Raw genomic sequence first — 23,032 nt, 5'->3', positions numbered from 1 at the left:
CTATAGGCATAAAGTTTCTTAAGATGTGATCTTGATTCTAGTGGGAGATTTTTTTTTTTGATATGATGTTCAGGTTTACATACATTTTGTTATGTTTTAAAATTAAAGAAATTGTTTCAGATTTATTGTATTATTGGATAATTAAATAAAAGTCCCAAAATGATTTATATCATTCTTATAGGTCATCAAGTACGTGACTTGATCATGAAACCCTATCAGTGAAAGATGCTATAAATTACTGAGGTCCCTAGTCAAGGTTGTTAAGCTGGGACATTAATGACCATGAATGGCTAGTATGTTAGGTGATTGATAACTAAGTTTCATGGAGTCATTCAATATGTGGTATTGAAGTCAATCACATGGATATGTGTTAGAGAACACATGATCGGACTGACCCGCTATGAGAACTCTATAAAATTGTTATATGAGTGTCATGAGAGTTTCTCATTACGACTATAGAATATAGTCCTTATACCTGAGTTCGTCATGATTCTTTATTTATGGATTAGTTCACTTTGACCTTGTCAAACGTCAGCCGTAACTTGTGATTATAAAGACATTGATTATGTGTTCTATGAAGTCTGTTAAGGAACAGGGATGGAACAATATGGGATTTGTCTCTCCCATATAACGGGAGATAAATATCTGTGGGCGTATCGAAGATTTGATACTGGGAAATGCATGGCAGTGCTCAAAAGAGGTGAATGTCAGTCGTTTGTTTTTATCAGTATAAATCAGAGTTCGATAAACGTGATCTAGCTTAATAAGGATGACACAAGTTCTTGCCTTATGCTGAGATCGATATATAGAGACAAAGGGATTATGAGAATAGATGATTCTAGTACAAGTGGGAGATTGTTGGGAATGTCCTAAAATCATTTGTATTTACTCTTGTTAAAGTCGTAGCGTCGAGATTGACAATCGTATAATATTAGGTGGTTATAATGTTTTGCTAGAAACCGCTTATAATCTATGAATTGAGAATTCATTACTAATATTATATGATCCTACAGGGTCATACACCTAAGCAAATTGGATCATAACTATAAATATATTTAGGTTTTATATGTTATATTATATAATGTATATAATATAAATATATGACATACGTACACGTTAATGAACGTGTGTGCACTCCCCTTAATAATAAGGATATGGGCTTAGGCCACATTAACCTAATTATGTTTATAATGATGATTATAAAAAAAGGAGGATGTGACTATTGTTGAGTGCAGTGATCTCACGTGAAACCCTAAAAACTAAGAGACAAAAGGTTTGTCTGAGATTTGATCTCGACGGCACTAGCATCCCGTTTTGATCCAGTTTGTGTGCGTGTGGATACCGGTAGAGGCACGACGTTTGGAGTGCTAGACATCTCGATTTGGTTTATTCATCTTTCCGCTGCGAATAACCATGTATATTCGGAACCCTAAGATCTAGATTTATTTTCAGTATTTGAATGAGATTCTAGGCATATGAATTCATAGGTTGATTTATAAATAGTTATAAACCGGTTTGAATTCCAACATCCATGAAGAAGAATAGCTGCAGCTTTGATGCCTTCCATGGTAATACACTCGGTGTGCACACGCACCTTCGGCTGAGAAATTTCACATATCCGTTTCTTCTGTTCAAGGAAATTCCCTTCTCCTTGACCAATCTCAGATGCCAAAGATGCAGCTGTATTTGCAGTGTTAGCGTTAGCATTAGCAGCGCCTGGTGAGGACCCGCTGGTGCTAGAGGAGGAGGAAATAGATCTTGGCAATCTCAAGAAACTCGTGAAAGCGTTTTCCATAAGCCACCATTGTTTTCAACATGGATGAGGATGAGCTCGTCCTGCTCCGCGTGTGAAAAAGCGTGTTGAAGAGCAGCTGCAGATTCACGGGTCGGGTCAGCGATCACCATGATCTTGCGTGATTGTGGTGTTGAAGATAATCCTCTACGACTGTCTTCCATCCCCTTTGCCTCTTCTCCCTTTTTCTTCTTTTTGCCTATAGCATCACAAATTTTGATGTCATTTCAAGCTTCTTCTTGTTTCAAATTGTTTTTATTATCTTTTGATCAAGGAAATTTAAGGTAAAATGAATTTGTTGTGACGGTTTGTGTTCATGTTTATCTTCTGTGGGTTTCTTAGGGAGGTACCCTAGAAAAAGGTGAGAAAGAGAAAAAAAAAAACATACTTGTGGCTATGGTAGTTAATGTTGCTATTTTTAGGAATATGGTACTTTAGTTTAGGTTAATTTTAGGAATTACCAACCTTTGACACAACAACACATCCAAACTCAAACCCAAACCAATTTCATATCCTTTATTGCTTGTGTTTTCTACTGGTAAAAAATCTTACGATACTAAATCTCCAAATTAAAGTTTTGACTGCTGAAAAAAAAAAAAAAAAAAAAAAAAAAAAAAAAAAAAAAAAAGTTTTGACTGGGACATCAAAATGAAAAGCCTTTAATTTGGAATGATCAAACCAAAAACCAATGCACTCCAGATGAACCTTGACAAATGTGACAACTTGCAATTCAAGGGAAGATCAACTCTCCATTATAATATCAACTGAAAAAAAGTAAAACCAAAGGGAAAGGCAATACAAACGTGACAAACAACTCAAAGACAACAACTCAAAGACGATTTGTGCAATTGTGTTTATGTCATGCTTTCAAAAACTAAATTCTATGCTCAATTTTCAAACTATTTTGCATTTGAATTTTGTCTATTTTATAAACTTTGGATGTGAATAGTGATATGAAATATATTAAACTTTAATTGTTGTAGATTTTATAGTTATTTAATTTGCTGAAAACACTAGATTTGTGTCACGCAAATTACGTGGATTTTTACAAAAGTTAATTTATCATATAAATTTTAAAATATTTATTTATAAATTTTTACAAATAATATATTTAAGTGGCAGAAAATATAAATATTATTGATTATTTATTGGTAATCAGCATCATACTATAATTAAGTACATACTTAAGCGAAATATTATAATTTGATTGGTCAAAGAATATTACATGGCTTTGGCATAATTGTGATGTGTACTGATGAGTCAAATGTGATGTCAATGCCACATATGACTATACTTGTAGAACGTACTGACATGACATTCTCGAACAAAGCTAACCAAAACCATTTTGTACCAAATGATATTTGATTTAAACTACTTTATTTGATTTGAAAACTTTAGAATGACTGTACATGTAGCATGTTATATTTTTTTATGATCTTTTTTTTTTAAAGAAATTCATCTATTTAAATAGCTTAGTTCGTATTATAAACATATGAGCGATTCATATTTGTGGCTAAGATTTCTGATATTTTGAAAATTGACAATATACATTAACTATATATGACATATGAATAATTTATATGTATAGTTGAAAATTAAAAATTCCTACGTCAACAATTTAGGATATCTTTATATATAAAAGAGAGTTTTATCCCTCCTCTTTGCGAAACATGGGATGCCAGCTAGATAAGTCGTTTTTTCTCGCGGCGACACGTGTCACGAAACTCAGCGTTTCATTTAAACGTGAATCTTGATGGGCTTTCGTCGGTTATTACGTGTTGGGCTCTGGGTATGTTGTTTTCTGCGGCCCGAAACGATAGAACTCACACTCTAACTCTAATTTCTCGATCGCAGATCTTCATTTCGTCTCTCCATTTCTGCGATGGCGACGCATGAAGCCTGCGATTCCTTTCCCCTGAGTTGGTCATCTCGGTCTGTCTATGGTCGTCGAAATATACACAACAAATATATGTAAAATACCAACAGATCTTTTCTTTCTAGAATTCCACCTTTAAGGGTCTGGAACCTATTGTCGATAAGGTCTGTTTCAGAGAGCAAGACAGTAAAAGAAAGATTTAGCGGACTCCTATATCTCAGTGGAGTATTTGTTTCTGTCTTTTGTTGATGATAAACAGTCGCTTAAGGATTTTCAGATCTCTGAAAAGAGCTTGAAATCTGCTATTTAATCCATTAGAGGGAAACAATCGGTCATTCACCAAGGTCAGTAACCACATTGTGAGGTCAATAGTTGAAAATTCCAATGAAATTTCAGTGAATAAGAGTGTTATTGATCATGTTTGACAGATCCGACAGGCAAGTACGAGGCATTGGAGACAAGGATAAATTTATCCCCTGACAAGAAGAGATGACAATCCGTAGACTCATTCAAATTCTCTCAAGTAGGAGAAAGAAAAACCTTGTGTTGATCGGTGAACCAGATGTTGCAAAAACTGCAATTTAAGAAGGGTAAATTGTCATAACTGAGAAACTTAACCATATGTTTATGTAATGCTAAGATATCACATTTCCACTTTCGAAAATACTGCTCACAGGATTGTGCAAGAGATATATACCTCAAGCGTTGATGAACATAAGGTAATCAACTATATATCAAACTTTCATCTTCCTTTAACAATTTTAACAACAGCTCACTAAATCTCACTTCGAACTTTTCAGTTGATATTTGTCGATATGGGTGCCACTTATTGCTGGATAAAAATGTTGAGGAGAATTCAAAAATATACTAAAGGCATTTAAGGAGGCCACACACTCAGAAGGCCAAACCATTTTGTTATCTGTGAGATCAACACACAGTTGTCGGCCCAGGTATGCAATATTGTCTGAAACATTTTGTTCAATGATTTTGGTTTAATAGCCAAAAGTTTCATCTTCTAATTGTGGATTTCAAAAATGTTTATATAGTTGATCAATTTAAAATATGGTGAAGAGAACCTCCATTTTCTTCTCTGAAAAAGGAGCAAAGAGTCATGAAACACATGAGGAATAAGATCTTAAGTCACATGGCCATGCTCTTTTGGTAAGTTTATTTGGTGGCTCTTGAATCCTGGTTTTAGTGTGATATGTATCTTTTCGCATATTAGTGAATTTTCTTAAGTTTCTTTGACACTCCTAATCGTTTGATGGATATGGGTCGTGAGCAAGGTTTGGCAAATTGTGTATGTTTGTGATGTGCATAATCTGGTTCTGTATGTGGAGAAGAGTTTATATTCATTTAACTGTGTCGTCTTTGCTCTCTGCAGGCGTTGGTAAAAAACAATATCTTTTGCAATATATTAAGTTTATATATTCTATTTGTGTTTTATACAATCTTAAACATAAAAATGTATTAATGTTATACACAATTAAAGATTAACATGATTTATAACATAGTAAACAATTTAAAAATTCCGCCCCGCATAATTTTTGATTAATCTCCGATTTTCTCTTTAGACGCTAGGCCCAACCCGACTGCCCGAATAGCGCATAGCGCGTTCCCGAACAGGGAGAAAAACTAACACGAGAAAAGTACATGAGTTAGTTTTTAAACTTTACACAGTAATATTTCCTCAAAGAAAAACACTCAGCATTTTTTCACAGCATGAGAGTGACCATTAGGGGTTGATTGGCAAGTGCTTTAGAATTGCTGTAAGATCTCTCTACAGCCTAAATTATTTCTACAGCCCAAAATTTTGCCAATTATGTTTTGTAAAGATGTTTTAAAGCTACAGATTTTTTTTTATTTGTAAAGAAAAAATATAAAGTTACGGCTTTTTCCAATCATCCCCTAAGTAGTCCCCAAACCGTTATAGATGCAATTAGGGAGCAAGCCCAAAGGTCACAAAAAGTAGCGAATCTGTCTATCTCAACATTAGGCAACCCAGCCAAAAAAAAACTGTAAGAGCCATCGCCAACGTCAAGCACATCAACATTATAAAGCACTAACTATGGACACCCAAAACACAGCTATAAATAAAATAACAGAATTATATAAACCATCCCGCCAAAACCATCAACATATAATTTTAATCAAAAGCTTTTCACTAGATTTTATAAGGGCAATTCTCCCTGAATAGACAATTTTAAAATTTTGGTCACAAAAATAGATCACAAGGAGGAAAATGACCAAAATGTTTCATTTAATAGGTAAAAGAACTCTAATACCCTGGATATATTAAAAAAATAAAAAAATAAAAAAATAAAAAATAAAATAAAAAAAATTTATAGTTTTAGATTATATGTTTTCAAATTCGAACTTTTTATAATTTTTTTTTTGAAATTTTGTTTTTCGAAATTTTTTATTTATTTATTTTTTCAAATTTTTTTTTTGTAATTCGAAAATACTTTTTGAAACTATTTTTTTTTTTTTTTTTCAAATTTTTAATATTTATTTTTTATTTTATAAAATTTTAAACCTCAATCCCAAATCCTCACCCCTTAACTCTAAACCCTAAAGTTTGAATTAGTTAACTCTAGGGGTATAAATATATATTTACTTATTTAATGAAATATTTTGGTCATTTTGATCTTTAGAATCTATAATTGTGACAAAAAAAATTTTATTGCTATCCTAGGGTATTTCTCATTTTATAATCAAAGCCTCACAAATATTGGGCGTATTTTTAGTAGAACGAAAAAGAAAAACGATGTGCAAGATTAGTTATTCACAACGTAGTTACATTATTAGTGATTACACAAAATATTCCCATAATTGTATTTTTATTTAAATTAAAATTGTTGATGAAGTAGAAAGGCGCTTTTCTTTTAGGAAAATGTGAAAAGAAGACATATTAGTCTTATTATAAAATTCAAAATTGAGGAAACCAGTCATTGAGGCCAGTTCTAGATAACCCAATAAAACATTCAAATCTCCCCCAAACATTTTAAGAGGATATATATATATATATATATATATATATATATATATATATAAATATCAGTCTTCAAATTATTTTAAAATTTTAATTTAATTTACTAAATTTCTATGGTTTTTAAAATCTTAGGGTCAGCCTTATTAAAATGACACATCAATTTCAAACCCATTTTATTATCCCTCCAATTTCTACTACCAAATCCTCCAGTTACTTGACTAATATCTTTTTCGTCCCGTATGTTTAATGTTTTTTAAATTATGAATCAATTTCTTTTTACTAAAACATCTTAATTTATATTGTTAACAATGTAATCTTCATTGGAAATTTCTCCTCCAATATGCTAAATCTGATGCAAAGGAATGGAAACAAGCAGGGAGCATGGGAGGGGATGAGCCTCAACTCAACAGAGGAGAAGAACTGCTGAGGTGCAGCGACAACATCATTGGATTCTGACTCCTCGAGACTGGATCAAATGCAACACTGATGGGTCTTTTCTCGATGAAAATTTAATGGAACTGCATGGTGGGTTTTACGTGACAGTGTAGTGACAGCGAAGGTAACTATAAAGAATGCGCGAAGGAAGGTACAAAACTCTTTGGAGAGTGAACTACAAGCCCTTTTGATGGCACTACAACACTGTTGGGCTCTCGGATCTAAAAAAAATTATCACGGAGGGAGACAGTAAAAAAGCTGTTGACGTATTAAAATTTAATAATAGAATTAAATAAGTTGTGCATACCTATTGAGAATATCTTAATTATCTTTTTACACTGAGTTTTAATCCATAACTATATTTTAACTATAATTAGATTGCAATATATTGTTTTATGTTTATAGTTTAACAAATGACATCGTAAATAGTAATATTTTTCATAGAGGTGTTACAAAAAAAATCATAGTATTTTAGTGTATTTAGCTCATACAACACTTTTAAAAGTTTTTTTATTTGCTTCCTTATGAATTTTATTTTGGAATAAGAGAGACAGTTTACTTATATTTTTTTTATAAATTGTTTTATAGTAACAAATATATAATTTATAAAAAAAAAATAGTAAAATTTGTAGTAAAAATAGTAAAAATTATAATTCAAAATAAACTGAAAATTTATTAAAATTTAAAATATATTTATATTGTTCGTTCATTTGCATATCCGCCCGTCCGACCCTAGTCTATTTTATATTATGATACAATTTAATATAGGCAGGGTCTTTGGGGAACAGCATATAATTTAGATAAGATATTCAATTTTATGTTGTTTCATTAAACTTCACTAACCTTAATTTCTGATCAGTACAAATGTCTCAACAAAAAATTAAAACCCTATGATAATACCGGTGGTGTAATTAACGAATATGCTGGCGAATATTGTTATCGAAAAGAAACCTTCTAATTTATTATATAAAAAATAAGTTAATGAACTTTTATATTGTCAGTAATATAAGATGTGATTCTATTTTCCATAAGAACGATAAATCTGTAATTAAGAATAAGCGTTTTACAAATAACTTTTTAGGGAAGCTTAAGAATAACAAACTTCTCTATATAAAAGATCAAACCTCCTTATATTTCAACACCTAGATTGTATTATTATTGCTCTTTATTCTTCATTATTTTTACATTTGCATCGATTCATCACTGTTTTTTTTGTGCAATGGATTCACCATTGTTATTATACACTTTTGTGACATTTTTGAAAATAAAGTTATTATTTTGTTTTCTAGTATCTGCAGTATATCCTTAGTTTACTAATATATTTATTATCTCCTTGTTCATGCAGATAAACAGTACCGATTTGCAGGGAGAAGCAAGTAAGAAGGCAAATAAACAAAAATTAAGCATTTTTACTAAAGGAATATTGACGGAAAATTCTAACAGGAATTATTTTTTTTATAGAAATTAACAGCGGGAGATGAAATTATATTTGACTCATTTAAATTTAGATAATTATCTAAGTGAAGAAAACCAGTTAAACCTTATAGAAATATTGATGTCTTCATTAAGTGTTGAGATCTGGATCAGTGGTGTTTATATGTGTAAATGAGTGATATTAGGCCCTCTTATCGATCCCCTTTCTATGTTATATTCTCAAAAAAAATCTTTCAAGTATTTATGGATATCGTTGGAAAAGACTCACAAAGCAATATTATAAGGCTCCACAAATTGCAAAATTCTTACATTTCCAACTGGTGGGCTTTAAACCCATAATCAACAAACTGAATTATTACAGTCTACTGGTAACAATTTGGCATCAGGTATCTTTCAATACAAAATATTCATTGTAAACTTCTTAATCGAGAAGTTGCTGCAAGTTGGGTTAATTTCAGGACCTATCTAAAATGAATTGAAGTAGCTATATTCTCTGGATGATATATACACATTAGACTGAGAATTGATTATATAAACAATAATCTCATTAAAAACCATCCGTATTCCATTATACATAGAAAAGGTAATGTAAACACAAAGAAACATTCAAGAAGCCTAATGCTGCTGACAAGAAGTGCAAAGGATTTTTTTTTCACAAATGTGGAAAGTATTAGCATATTAATCTTATTTTGTACTTTATTTCTATATCTTTTTAATATCATATCTATTTCAATTTTATAAAACCAATGTTATTGTTCCAGTCGTTCATAAATATGAGAGGACCATGCAATATCAATTTTAGAGTCCATTTATGTAACTTTCATGAGTTAGAATGTAATAGTTAAAGTTTTGTAATCCATCAAACATTCAAAGATCAACATTGTACTATTGAAGCATATAATATATCATATACTTTTATAAGCGTCTTCTACGCATGTCGTGTCCCCGATCCTGGGTACGATCATCCGGACAGACCTTGGTGCGAGGAGACGCACCAGTCAGATCACATGACCTTAAGACAAGCGTATCATGATCCATTAGCATGGTTAAGGACAACAGATAGCTGAGACTTAACTAAGACAAGGCGGAGACAAGCTCAAATGAGCTGGGCGAGTCTTACGGTAGCTGGACAATGCAATGGTGAAGCTCAGTCAGCTCATGGAAGCTCGAAGGTAGCTCATCAAGTGTAAGTCAGCATGGATCAGGAGAAAACTTAGTGTAGGTCTGGAAATAGACCAAGGGAGTTAGAAGGATTGAATAAGATGAATATAGAAAGCTGGACGAAGTGTCTAGCACCTAGGGGATGCAAGCAAGAAGCTCAACCAGCTGGACGAAGCTCGGTTGGAGCTCTAGTAAAGTATGTTAGCTCCCTGAGCTGGATGGACTAGCTCACTCAGCTGGGTCAGCTGGGGATCAGCTCAACTCAGCTGGACTGAGTGTTCACGTCTCAGGCAGTTGGGCCGGGTCCGGACAGTGGTCGGGCCATGTGGGCGACCCGTGTGTGACGATGGGCTGGTGGGCTCTTGGGATTGAGCCAGGGGATTGGGTAATCCGCATAGGCTTCAGTGTGACTTGTCTAGGAGTGGATAAGCAGGCCCAAGACGTTTGGTAACTGCCATAGGCGAATGGGTGTGATCTGGACCATTGATTAAATCAATGGCCAGAAATGATACCGAAGGGATGCAATGGTTAAGAAGTAACCACCCCTTCTTCTATATAAGGAGGGCAAGTCCGTGGGTTTGCAGGAACGTCAGGACTTCTTCCCACACCCTGAAACACAAAGAAAACCAGAGAAAAATAGAGGTATTGGATTAAACAATCCAATACCGAAATTGGTGTGAAGACAGCAAAGAGACAGTTTTGTGGGCAATCAAAGGAGAAGTTGTAAACGACCCTTGATGGTGTTTGATCATGGATGTCACGTCCTAGGCTTCCTCTATGTCTTGGGAACACACGAAAATGGTCAAGAGAGAAGGGAGAAGGTCGGACTCCACTCTCAATGGCATGAACAGCCTTGAAGGCGGATGCAGTGTAGAAAGTGGTTTCATGGGAGTTCCATGGAGGGGATGATGGGTTCGACCCATCATTGGATCTTATCAAAACTGGAGGTAGATGATAAGACTTGATGGAGGCGTGCTTTGGAGGAGCATGGTCGTCCATGATAAGGGAAGGCACAAGATCTAGAGAGATCAAGTATGAGGTAACACTTTATGATTAATTTATGGTTTATGATTATGTCTCTTGTGGTGCGGTTGAGGCCAAGTAAGGCACACCCCTTGAAGATCATATATTGTGATGTAAACTATGTTTACATGGAGGCACTGAACCAGGGCCTTGGCCGGTTCAGGAAGTGATTGTCCATGGCCATCGGCTGGAATGACCAAAGTCAGGTTTCACATGATCCGGACCTTTGGGTTGGATTCTGTTGATGGGAAACCTACTTTGGGGATTTATAATAATTATTGGCATATTTTAATTAATTTTTGGAGCAGGTTTGCTTGAGGTCAAAATTGCACCTGAGAGTAAATTGATGTTTAGATAAGGAACCAACCATGCAATGATAGATCCTTGTGTTAGGTTATCTGATCATATGCTTGTGTGTTGTGATATGTTTGTCACTTATGATTATTGATCATAAGGAATGTTAGTTATCAACCTTGGTGTTGGTAAGCTATGTGCAAAGCATTGGCTAAGAGCCATAACGAAGAGTATAGCTAGTACTTGGTGGTGTGGACCATAAGTACTGAGCTTGGGTGTTATTATTCAAGGAAGGCTGTGTGTTATCTGATCTTGAGCAAGGATGGACGACCTGATTCATTGGAGATGGAATCAGGTGTCTGATCTGATTGATCAAAGGATGCATCGGTTGTAAGAGCTAGACTGATCTGCTCCATTAGGACATGGTTCCATGGCCGGTTAGGTAAGTGTGAAGACTCATCAGTTCTGGGTCATGTGGGGTGGTTGGTTGATTGACTTAGGATCTGATGGGCATTATTAGTCCAGGAGCTGGACTTGGTATCATAATCTGATAAGAAAGGATGTTGGATGATGCATGAGCCTGGAAGGGCTAAATGCATATCCTTAGCTGTTTGAAGACCTCTCAAGGGTTACTTAAATCTGTGGGCATGGTTGGCTGAATGACTAAGTACCTAAGGGAGTTGTTTGAAGAGTAAAGGAGCTGGACGCAGTATATGGGAGCTGGCCATAGCTCGGTCTTAGCTCAGTTCGAGTGTGACAGCTCGATCAGCTAGTCTACGAGTTCATTAACTAGAGCAGCTGGGCCTATGAGCTAACAAGCTCCGTGGATGTGGCTTAAGTATGATCTAGAAATACTTGTATAGATCTAGGTAGAATGGTTTAGGGGAATGGAACCTCGGATTTGTATGACTTGATTTGGGTTTAGGATCGACCTTTGAGCTTGTTGGTAGTTGGGTAGACTTACCACAGTTGAGGTGATTCGACCGGACAAGTATTAGATTGGATTTGGTCCAATGGTTAAGTAGAGAATATTCCGCTGCATATGAGTTGAAATGATCTAAGCTAGGGCATGACTAAGATAGTCTTAAGCTAAGATCTAAGTTAGCCCTCGCCTACGGGCGATATTATAGATAAAGGGTGAAAATTTAGGGGTTCGGCCAGGAAGTGGACCGAGCGACGTGAGGCTTTGTATGTGGCCTAGACGGCCGGGATCGGGTCTTACAACGCATGTGTTTTCACCACAATCATTCTGAGAAGAAAACGATGACATGACATATTCAAATATATGAAAAGGATCACACGTGATTGTGATATGATTTAACACAATTACGACAAAAAAATTTAATTATAGAAGTTCAAATATAAGATATTAGACACTTCAAAATACTATTTAATATCGGCCGCTACTAGCATATATATATATATACTTCTCTTCATTCTTTTCTACGCATTCTTTTGATGAAAGCAAAACAAAAAAATGACAATGGTAAAACACCAAAGTTATGTCCTTCTTAAGAAACTCAAACTCTTCAAGGACATTTCAAAGGTACAAGTGAAGCTACTTCATTCGTGGAAACAAAACACAATTTTGGAGGTGAATCTCTTGAATGTGTTTTTAGTGATGAAACTATAAGTATTAACTTCCTTACTTTTGTTGATTATCGTTTTAATCTTTTTACAATAGTGATAATCTAATCTACTAAAACAGAAGTACAAAAATGAATTAACCATGATTTTTCCCTAATAATTACAACTGACTGCCACTATCCTATAACATTGTCGTTTTATACATCATTAAACCAATCTAATTTGTGTCACTAAATCTTAACTAAAAAAATCAAATCTTGTGATGGCCTTCACTATTGAATATCTATTAAGCACATTACATGTATAATTATTAACAATAATTAATTAGACGATATCTGATCATATCTTATATCTATTATTATAAAGAACACTTTCATTCTCTTCTCCTCTTGCCACCTAGGAAAATAGGGGAATGAGAGCATTACACGTGTCTCATTCTTTGTTCTAACCTGTTCGATTTATTTTATTGGGTTCGTGCATTGATCCACATTTATTCATATTTGGGCTTCTGGTGTGGGAGGCCCGTAACGACAGAAGCATCCAGATGAAACGCCGTGTTTCCTCCATTAGGTTTATTGCGAGGTTGTCTTCACAACTCTAAAGCTCATGGCTATTCCTCTTCGCAGTCTAGATCTTTCATCTCCTTTCTAACAGTACCAGTAACCGATTAACCTCATAAAAACCTCCATTACTCCACAGCCACGATCTATATTCATTATGGCTCTTGAGACTGCGAGGCGATTTCGTTTGGCTATAAAAAGGTATGAATTTCTGCATTTACAATCATCTCTCATCTATTCTAAAGTTAAAAAGCAAATAAAAAATTTTGAGTTATGGCTAACGCTTTGGTTTTCCTCTCCGATCTACATCCTGGCCGCTCTTCCTCCACTGTCCAAGTTCGCCTGCTCCGTTTATGGGAGTCATGGAGTGTACGCCGTGGTGGAGATTACATTGGAGTCAACATGCTCCTTCTTGATTCTCAGGTTTTATATTCATGCTCCGCCTTTAGTGTTGGTTTCCCCGTTTAAATGATAGATATATTTCACACCGAGTCCTTCTTCAGCTTCTGGTATTTGATGTTCATACACTTTCACCGTCTGAATAAATCACCGGATCAATGTTTTACACATCTCCGCTTCCTTGAATTTAGATTCTGTTAAGTATTTGATGTTCATACACTTGAATTCCATGTTTGATCAACTCCACCGTAAAAGCTTTCTTTTATGATTTTGGTAATTATTTTCCGCAAAGATTTTTTGGCAAATTCTGATGCTTCATTCGTTAATAGATTCTGTGTTTTTTTATTTGTGTTCAGGCGACAATGATGCCGGCGAATGTGAGTCTCAACCGGCTCGCGACACACCAGCCTAATCTGAAAGCTGGTTCGGTCTACTCCCTAACCAATTTTGATGTCACTTGCTGTGACAGGGACTGCCGTCTGTCAGACTCTTCCTTATTAATCCGGTTGAGCGACTCAACCTCTTTCAATGAGAGCATTGAACCGGCTGTTCCGATACCTCAGGAGTCATTCCGCTTCCTTAACTACAGTGGGATGCTTGGTCTTGCGGACTCTAACAATCAGCTTCCAGGTAATGCTTCTCATATCATCTCCTCTGACTACTGAATTGGAAATCTGATACTATTTCTCCACAGACCTTATTGGGAGATTACTGGTGTCAAGAGTACTGTTACTGACCCTCCTCAAGACAAGAATCGTGTCATGGCAACGATCAAGATGGAAAAGTAAGTTTTTTGAGCTTTGTTATGTCCACTTTTAATAACTTCATTTTTCTAACTGTTCTGATTTCGAATGATATCAGTGACGCGTCTGTGACCATTAGCCTCTTTGAGGCTCAGGCTGTTAAGATACATAATCAACTCAAGAAGATGGGAGGTGATCCAAAGGTTGTCGTTATAACCAGTGTGAACCCGAGAATGGTGGGAGGTAAGCAACCAGTTTGACACATACATGGCCAGCTTTATAATGATGTCAAAATTGTTTATGCCTTATTCATAAGGCAGGTCGTCTGTATTTGAATGCCACATCTGGCACACACATATACTTTCACAATGAAACAGATGCAGGCGAGATATTTTTGAACAGGTAGCATTTTCAGATTCGTTGCTTTTACAAATATCTTGAATGTGTTAGATTTAAACTGTATATGGAGAGGTACATGAACGTTGTTATCGTCGTGAGCAGGTTGGTTGCACAGGACACCGGCCTCGCGCCAGTAGCTCCACTGCTAAAGACTTATGCTAAGGTGGAGACGCTGAGCATAGCTGAGCTAAATGATTTTGTCATTACCGCTCCTTCACAGGTATGTAATCCGCATTATATTTCTTCCATATCAAATGTGTACTATCATGGGCATAATCTGACTTCCAACTATGCAGGATATTGACTTTATCTGTAGCGGAAAAGTGACTGGAATCAAGATGGACAATGGATGGTGCTATGTTTCCTGTTCAAAGTGTTGCAGGAAACTTCAACGATCTGTCTCATCTTTCACGTGTGTGCCTTGCAACGACACCAACGCAATTGCTGTTATCCGGTATGGGCTAACTCTAAGCATCTTAATCGTCTGCATTGAATTTACTGTCGTAACAGTAAGTCATCTTTAGCATTTGATACATTTTTCCTGTCCGCTAGGTACCGTGTGGAGATGTCAATTGCTGACGAAACTGGGGAGGGTTTGTTTGTTGGCTTTGATGGAGTTATGGCGAAGCTCCATAACATGAGGGCTTATGAAGCTGTCCATCTCGTGGTATATGATCTTTTACTTTGTTCTATATTTTTGTACTGTCTATTTATTCATAGCATTGTATCATTGTTTATACAGGGTGGTGATGGTGTAAATCCGGAGGAAACTGATGCCCCACCCTTTGTTAAAGACATAGCTAGAGGGAAGACTTACAGGTTCCAGGTGAGGGTGGGTTCGTACAATTTCACAGCGAATCATCAGACCTTCATCATCTCGCGCATTCTCAGTGAGGATGATTGTGTGCCACGCCCGGAATTCGTTGATGATGTAAGCCTTATATAGAGTGATCTTCTTAAATTTATTAGGGGGGGGGCGACGACGACAATGCAGATGACAACCACCCTGCAGTATTGGTGCGTGGTAAGGTGGACGTGTGTGGTGGTTGCAAACCTGAAGGACCGTCTGCAAAGGTGAAGAAGGCACGCAAGGCATAAATGAATGCAGATTGGAACTGGAGCCAAAGTTATTTCCCCCTTTATTAATTAAGTTTTTTTATGAACAAGTATGCATTTGGTGTTTCTATGTTTGGTGTTTTTATTTCTACATTGGAAGTTGTTTTCATTGTGAACAAGTATGCATTTGGTATTTCTATATTTGGTATTTTATGGCTACATTTGGTATTAATAGATTTAAGTCGGAAAAGTTTGGTATATTGTGTATTCCATACGAGATTAACAAAAAAAAAATATCGTACATCCACCTGACGTAAAACATCCAATTCAATTCCAGTTTCCAGTTACTTAAATAAGATATCTACAACATTTTCTCATGACTGCATATTGCACAGGTTTGAAACCATATGTCTAAAACATGATGGTGGATTCTTTGGCTCACACACATTCTTGCGGACCAAGTAAGCGCTCCTACGTACATTAATTCAAACCATATATTGCGGATTATGTCAAACATATTCTTATGATATTTGTAAGATTAATAAAACTGAAAAACAATAATTAGTACAAAATAATAATACTTTAGAGCATGAGAACAACAATAACATGTCACCAGTAAAACCTAGACAATCAGTATGACACATGCTTTCATTACAAGCAAGCGACCAAAATTTTTCAACTCTATCAAGTGAAATAAAAAATATATAAACCACTTTCTATTTTTTATTTAAAATTTTTATGTTCTCTTTAAAAAACGCATGTTATTGGTTCTTCAAGTCAAACCAACAAAATTTAATAAAGTTTACAATTTTTATTTTTTATTTTTTAATTTTGTGTTCTCTTTAAAAAGCAGTTTGTTACTGGTTTTTTCGAGTCAAACCAACAAAATTTAATAAAATTTACAATTTAATCTTAGAAATTGATTAATTTTTATTATGTTCAATTTAGAGTAATTTTCCAGATAATTTTTTTAACTTTAAATGTATTTTAATATAAATTTACATGTGTTACTATAAAGAGTGCATGCATTTTAAAATTTTATCTTCTCTTTAAAAAACAGCATGTTACTGGTTCTTGGAGTCAAACCAACAAAATTTAATAAAATTTATAATTTTTATTTTTAAATTTTGTGTTCTCTTTAAAAAACAACATGTTACTGTTTTTTTCGAGTCAAACCAACAAAATTTAATAAAATTTACAATTTAATCTTAGAAATTGATTAATTTTTATTATGTTCAATTTAGAGTAATTTTCCAGATATTTTTTAAACTTTAAATGTATTTTAATATAAAATTACATGTGTTACTATAAAGAGTGCATGCATTGTCATAATAAAATTTAGAAAAGTCACATTTGTATCTTCGTACCTACGTCACATGTTCGGACATCGCACTAAAGTCACGTTCACGAAAGATGTCCATCTCAGACACTGATTGCAACTACGACATATTCATTTCAATGGGTGTACTACATAATCCATATCCATATATTATATCGGTCGAGGCTTAAGTTTCATGTCATTTGATAGAACTTAATGTACGTTGTATATGTTTTATAAATGTCCCTCTGGTTATAATTTCATAACATTCGACATAATAAAACATTGAACTCTTTCGATGATATTGCCAAAATAAGAGAATATATTTACATTTGGGCATCACATATATGGGCTGCTTATACACCTGAGTTGAGCCCATATATAAATTAATATATCCACGGGACCGGTAATGATACGCTGCGTTTTTATTAGGGTTTGTTGTGTGTGCTTCTTCCTGTCTCAGATCCCTTACCGCGCAGCTGATCTTTCATCTTCTTTCTTCCGGTGCGACATGGAAACAGTAACCGACTTCCTCTCATAAAGACCTCCTTTAATCGACCATCCACGATCTATATTCAATACGTCTCTTGAGACTGCGAGGCGATTTGGGTTTCACTATATAAAAAGGTATGAATTTCTGCGTTCACAATGATCCTCTCATCTGTTCTTAACTAAAAAAGCAAAAAAAAAATTCTGAGTCATGGCTAACGCTTTGGTTTTCCTCTCCGATCTACAGACTGGCCGCTCTTCCTCCACCGTCCACGTTCGCCTGCTCCGTTTCTGGGAGGCCAGGAATGTACGCCCTGGTGGAGATCTCATGGGAGTCGACATGCTCCTCCTTGATTCTGAGGTAAAGCTTTGTGTTTTGTAGTTTCTGTTATAGGATTTCGGCTAAACCATCGCAACGTCTGTTTATTTATTTGGCTATTCTGTGATAATTTTTTTAAAAGTTAAATTATATTTAAAATGAAATTTATTAATATTATATATTTTATTATTTTTGACTAATATTTAATATAAAGTTAATTATTTAAGCATAAAATTAAGAAAAAAATAATTTTTTATTTTAAATTACATTTAATAATATATATGTAATATATTTAAAATTTGAATCTTAGAAATTTTTTTATCTATTTATTTTGGTTAAATGTATTAAATCAATTTGTATAAAATTATTAAAAATCATATAAAAATTGTATAGTTATTAAAAATTATAACTAAACAATATTTATAAAAAATTTAGATATCTAAAAGAAACTAATGAAATTACGATTAACAATTTATTAATTTTTAAAAAAAGATCTAGAAAATTTTGAAAATATTAGTAATACAAATTGTATAATTATAAAAATACAATTAAATAATGTATTTCGAAATTTATAATGCATATTTCAATATATTTATTTTAGTGATGATTTATGAATTATTACCATATTTTAAGAAGTTTAACAAAAATATAAATCAACATTAAATGTAATGTATTAGTTATTTTCATATTCAATAAAGTGTACCAAAAATATATGTTAGTAATAAATGTGATTGTGCATGTCATATTAACTATAAGCCATGTCATCAATCTTGTTAGCCATGTCATCATTTTTTTTTTGTAAAAATGATTGTAGATAGGACATGTGGCAAAATCACTTCGCAAATATAGTCTGTGAGATATGTTTCATCATCCTGAAACCATATTGCCAACTTATTTTTTACAATAATGTTTTCAAAACAACTGTATTTTCTCTAATCTGATGATTTTTATTCTTACGTTTCAGGCTACCATGATGCCGGCTACGATAAATGTCAACCGGCTAGCGACGCACCAGACTTCTCTGAAAGCGGGTTCGGTTTATTCACTAACCGGGTTTGATGTTGCTCGGTGTAACCCAAATTATCGACTATCGGATTCTTCCTTGCTAATCCGTTTTAGCGACACAACCTCTTTCGTTGAGGTTACCAAACCAGCTGTTCCGATACCTCTTGAATCATTCCGCTTCCGTAACCACAGTGAGATGCTTGGTCTCTCTAACACTAACAATCAGCTCTCAGGTATTTCGTCCCTGATCTTTTACTCTGAATTTCGAATTAGATAGATAATACTATTTATTTGTAGACCTCATTGGTGAGATTACTGCTGTGAAGAGCACTGTCACTGACCCTCTTCAGGACAAGAACCGTGTTATGGCAACCATTAAAATGTACAAGTAAGCCATTTATTTTAACGTTTCCGTAGTATTTATCTAATTACAACGTTTATCTAAACTTTCTAACCTCCCATGTTATCAGTGGCACGTTAGTGACTATGAGCCTCTTCGACACTCACGCAGTTGCAATTTATAACCGGTTAGAAAAGATGGGGAGTGATCCAAGAGTTGTGGTTGCAACCAGCATCAACCCAAAGATGCTGGGAGGTAAGCAATCAATTACAAATCTACATTATCAGTGGTATAGTGGAATCCATAACATTAATCTCATTCTCATCATGCAGGTCGCCTATTTTTGAATGCCACTTCCGGCACACATATTTACTTCGACAAAGAGACAGCAGCGGGGGAGAGTTTCTTCAATAGGTAACTTATTGAAAATTCTTGGCGGGAATAGTCACTTAGTCTAAAATATACGAAATCTATACAAGAAGTTTAACAATGTCATGTTCTAAAACGCAGGCTGTTTGGAGAAGCAACTGGAGTTACGCCAGCAGCTCCACTGCTAAGGGGCTATGCAAAAGTGGATGCCCTGACCATAGCTGAGCTCAATAATTTTGTCATAACAGCCCCCTCACATGTATAGCAACTAGAGCTATATTGTTATCTTTTCATAATAAAGTTCTTAGGATAGTTGAGTAATCGATTATTCCAACCAATTAGGACATTGATTTTATCTGTAACGGGAGAGGACTGAAATCAAGATGGATAAGGGATGGTGCTATGTTTCGTGCTCAAACTGTGCCAAGAAACTTCAACGCACCGCCTCATCGTTCACATGTGTGCCTTTTAATAACACTAACGCAGTTGGTGTCCTCCAATACGTACTAGCTCTCAGCATCTTATTCATTTACAATGACCATGCTGCCTTTGTGTTTTGATACATTTTTGCCTTTCCACTAGATACCGTGTGGAGATGTCCATTGCAGACGAAACTGGTGAAGGATTGTTTGTTTGCTTCGATGGGGTTATGACGAAACTCCATAACATGAGGGCATCGGAAGGTGGTCAACTCTTGGTGTAACATCCGCGATCATAGATAAGGATCGTCGGGACGGCCATGGTTCGAGGAAACAAACCAGCCAGTCTTAAGACATAAAGGCAAGCGTTCCATGGCCAAGTTAGAAGGTTAAGGCATAAGGAAACTTAGACTTAACCTTATACAAGTCAAGAGTCAGCTAGGACGAGTAAGACGGTAGCTGAACGAAGCGAACGAGTAGCTCGACCAGCTCAACGAAGCTATGTTAAGCTCACTCAAGCTCGACCACTATTAAGTCAGCTCTACTAGCTGGACTACTAGCTCACTCAGCTGAAGCAGCTGGGAGTCAGCTCATATCAGCTCGACGGACTGTTCGGGTTTCGGGCTGATGGTCCGGGTCCGGGTCAGTGGTGGGCAGTGTGGTCTGGTCATGGGGCCATGGGCTGTTGGGTCTTTGGACAAGGCCGTGGGTTAAGTCCAGAAGGCTTGGGGAATGGTTTGGGCTTATGACCGACCCCAAACCCAATCAGAATAGGCGATGGGATGCAAGTGGCCGAGAGGGCACAACACTTGGCCGATGGTGCGCATTCGCTAGTAAGGCGTGCCTGTTCGTGGGGCAAGACTTACCCCCTCGTTTTCTATAAATATGGGGCCTCTCCTGTCGATTTTATTTCATCCAATCCAGAGTAAAATACTCAAAGAAATCGTAGAGAGAGAGAAAGAAAGAGAGTGAGAGTTTCCGGCCAAAGCAAGGCCGATTGTGTGGTGGTTAGGTTTCCGGCGATCTGATCGTTTGTGAAGCAACCTCCGATCAAGTATGGGAGACCGATACCAGGAGAAGAACATGGAGAACCCAGACGTGGTTTAGAAAGTACGTGGTGGGCTATGGCTCCATCAGACCGAACAGATGGTCCTTGTGATCACACCGCGGCTCTGGTCGGTTCATTAGTCCCAACCGCTTCTCCTTACTTGTTTCTATCTGATCCCTTTCTCTTCTTTCTGATTATACACGAAGGGCTGGGTTGGTTCAGTCCAAGGTACACGTCCCTAGGCTTGTCCGAACATAACCAAACCGCTAGCCTAGACACGGGTCGGCTATGCGGATGGTTCGAATCAAACCATGGACTGGGCGGTTGGGCTAAACGGTTGGTCATGTCCCAAAAGGCACGAGTTGCCAAAGGTCACGAGTTACCAAAGGTTGTGTGTTGCCAAAGGGTGTAAGTAACCAAAGGGTACGAGTTTCCAAAGGTTACGAACATCAAGAGGTACGAGGACCAAGAGTTACCAAGGACCGAAGGGGTGCATGTTCCAAACGGTGTCTGTTGAGACAGGTTGTGTCTGATCCTTATGGATCAGTCTATGATTTGTTGAGTCAAGACAAGTTCACGGTTTGTCTAAGCCAAGGTAAGAGTCGCAAGGTCTGATCTGCTGCTAAGCCTACCGGATTGGGCTTGAGGCTTACTCGGCCATTTGGATCCAGGCCCAAGGCCGGATCAGGTAAGGAAGTCCGTTGGGCCATTGAGCCGGACTTCATGGGCCGGTCGAACCTAGATTCTATCCGGTTAGACAGATTGGTCTTCGGAGCGATCCGAATCTGTTCGTGTGTTCTGTTTATCTATTCTGGACTATCTATCTGATTCTAAGTCAAGGGGTGGTTGGTTGAATGACTTAGGATATGGTAGATAGGTACATATCTTTTATGATTATGGTTTATCTAAGTTCTAGGAACCAAGCCAAGCATTGTAGAATCGATCCGTTCTATTCTCGGTTATGATTAATGCTTATCTGGTTGTGGTTTCAGGAACTAAGGATGGTTCTGGTCAAGCCAAGGAGACGTGAAGGCTCGGTCAGTGAGAGGCTGTGTAACGTGTGGTTAGATGATGCTAGGGATGAACTAGTGATTGTCTATGAAACTGTTAAGAAGTTGTGTATCGGATCTCATGTTTCTAAGTAATACAATTTAAACACAATTATATTCCGTTGTGCTATCTGTTCATTGTTTTAGAACCTCAGATTCGAATATGACTTAGTAAATAAAAGACTTAAAATGAATCAATCAAGCAAAGAAATTAATAAAGTGGCAAACTAGCAATCGGATCCAGCTTGGTCGAGAGGCCGGATTCGGGTGTTACACTTGGTATGACCTTCGTAACTCCTGTCCATTCTTTTTGGTGACTATTTACTCAGACAGTGACATTGAACAAAATTTATATAGGCTGGTGAAGGTGTCAACCCGGAGGAAACTGAGGCCCCTCAATTTGTTAGAAACATGGAGGGAAAGACCTACAAGTTCCAAGTGAGGGTGAGCTCTTACAATTTCACAGCGAATCATCAGACCTTTACCATCTCCCGCATTCTCAGCGAGGGTGGCCATTTCCCATATCCTGAATTCGTTGACAACGTAAGCCTTATATAGGTTCCAGTAACGTCCCTGCTTTGTATATACATATATATGTGACTTTCTTGGTTTTGATTAGGGAGGAGACGATGACAATGGAGATGACAACCCATTGAGCAACTCAGTGCCTGTTAAGCTGGGAGCCGGTGGTACTAGCAAGGTTGATGGAGCTGCTGGGAAGTTGAAGAAAGCACGCAAAGCTTAAGTGAAGTCGATTGGAATTGAAGATGCTGTTTTCTCGCTTCTTCAAAATCATTAGCACCAGAAATTAATGCAAACATGATTGTGCTTAGGTTTACATTAGATATACACTCAAATATTGAGATAGGATTCTGTCTGTAAAATATATTTATATATGAAAATAATAAAATAAGTTTTATTAATG

At 36.1% G+C, this 23,032-nt stretch overlaps 2 protein-coding genes and 1 pseudogene across 8 annotated transcripts; 2 read left to right on the top strand and 1 right to left on the bottom strand.

Annotated features, from left to right (window-relative positions):
- LOC106320032 overlaps positions 1 to 1,956 on the bottom strand; it is a 15,050-nt pseudogene extending 13,094 nt beyond the window's left edge.
- Positions 1,957 to 13,427: 11,471 nt separating this feature from the next.
- Positions 13,428 to 15,793, top strand: LOC106320029. Its single transcript, XM_013758404.1, has 10 exons — positions 13,428 to 13,577; positions 13,910 to 14,183; positions 14,248 to 14,317; positions 14,415 to 14,539; positions 14,617 to 14,698; positions 14,747 to 14,915; positions 14,992 to 15,149; positions 15,248 to 15,362; positions 15,438 to 15,521; positions 15,665 to 15,793. Exons 1-10 carry the CDS (start codon positions 13,428 to 13,430, stop codon positions 15,791 to 15,793), a joined length of 1,356 nt encoding a protein of 451 aa, XP_013613858.1.
- A 1,610-nt stretch (positions 15,794 to 17,403) lies between these two features.
- LOC106320025 lies at positions 17,404 to 22,971 on the top strand. 7 transcript variants are annotated; one of them, XR_001265671.1, is made up of 10 exons: positions 17,406 to 17,696; positions 17,806 to 17,919; positions 18,842 to 19,115; positions 19,180 to 19,270; positions 19,353 to 19,477; positions 19,555 to 19,636; positions 19,733 to 19,850; positions 19,934 to 20,094; positions 20,174 to 22,386; positions 22,465 to 22,555. XR_001265671.1 is itself a non-coding variant. In XM_013758397.1 (9 exons), the coding sequence occupies exons 2-9, from the start codon at positions 17,887 to 17,889 to the stop codon at positions 22,850 to 22,852; spliced, it is 1,029 nt and encodes a 342-aa protein (XP_013613851.1). In that variant the 5' UTR covers positions 17,404 to 17,696; positions 17,806 to 17,886; the 3' UTR covers positions 22,853 to 22,971. The 7 variants fall into 7 exon arrangements, 4 of the variants coding, with proteins under 4 accessions (XP_013613851.1, XP_013613848.1, XP_013613852.1 ...); XR_001265672.1 differs by lacking the exon at positions 19,934 to 20,094 and adding an exon at positions 22,727 to 22,971 and having other exon boundaries at positions 17,407 to 17,696; positions 22,051 to 22,199; positions 22,465 to 22,650; XM_013758397.1 differs by lacking the exons at positions 19,934 to 20,094; positions 20,174 to 22,386 and adding an exon at positions 22,727 to 22,971 and having other exon boundaries at positions 17,404 to 17,696; positions 19,180 to 19,264; positions 22,465 to 22,650.
- Positions 22,972 to 23,032: the final 61 nt, after the last annotated feature.

Source organism: Brassica oleracea, unplaced genomic scaffold, assembly GCF_000695525.1.
Source record: "Brassica oleracea var. oleracea cultivar TO1000 unplaced genomic scaffold, BOL UnpScaffold00766, whole genome shotgun sequence".
NCBI classification, from domain to species: domain Eukaryota; kingdom Viridiplantae; phylum Streptophyta; class Magnoliopsida; order Brassicales; family Brassicaceae; genus Brassica; species Brassica oleracea.
Note: the sequence above shows the minus strand (reverse complement) of the source record. Positions and strands in the feature narration are given on the sequence as shown.

Coding starts and splice junctions, on each gene's coding strand:
- LOC106320029 (XM_013758404.1), top strand. CDS start 13,428: ATGGCTAACGCTTTGGTTTTCCTCTCCGATCTACATCCTGGCCGCTCT. Junction 14,318..14,414: donor AAGACAAGAATCGTGTCATG/GCAACGATCAAG, acceptor GAATGATATCAG/TGACGCGTCTGTGACCATTA. Junction 15,150..15,247: donor AACGCAATTGCTGTTATCCG/GTATGGGCTAAC, acceptor CCTGTCCGCTAG/GTACCGTGTGGAGATGTCAA.
- LOC106320025 (XM_013758394.1), top strand. CDS start 17,887: ATGGGAGTCGACATGCTCCTCCTTGATTCTGAG. Junction 19,478..19,554: donor CAACCCAAAGATGCTGGGAG/GTAAGCAATCAA, acceptor CTCATCATGCAG/GTCGCCTATTTTTGAATGCC. Junction 22,651..22,726: donor ATCCTGAATTCGTTGACAAC/GTAAGCCTTATA, acceptor GGTTTTGATTAG/GGAGGAGACGATGACAATGG.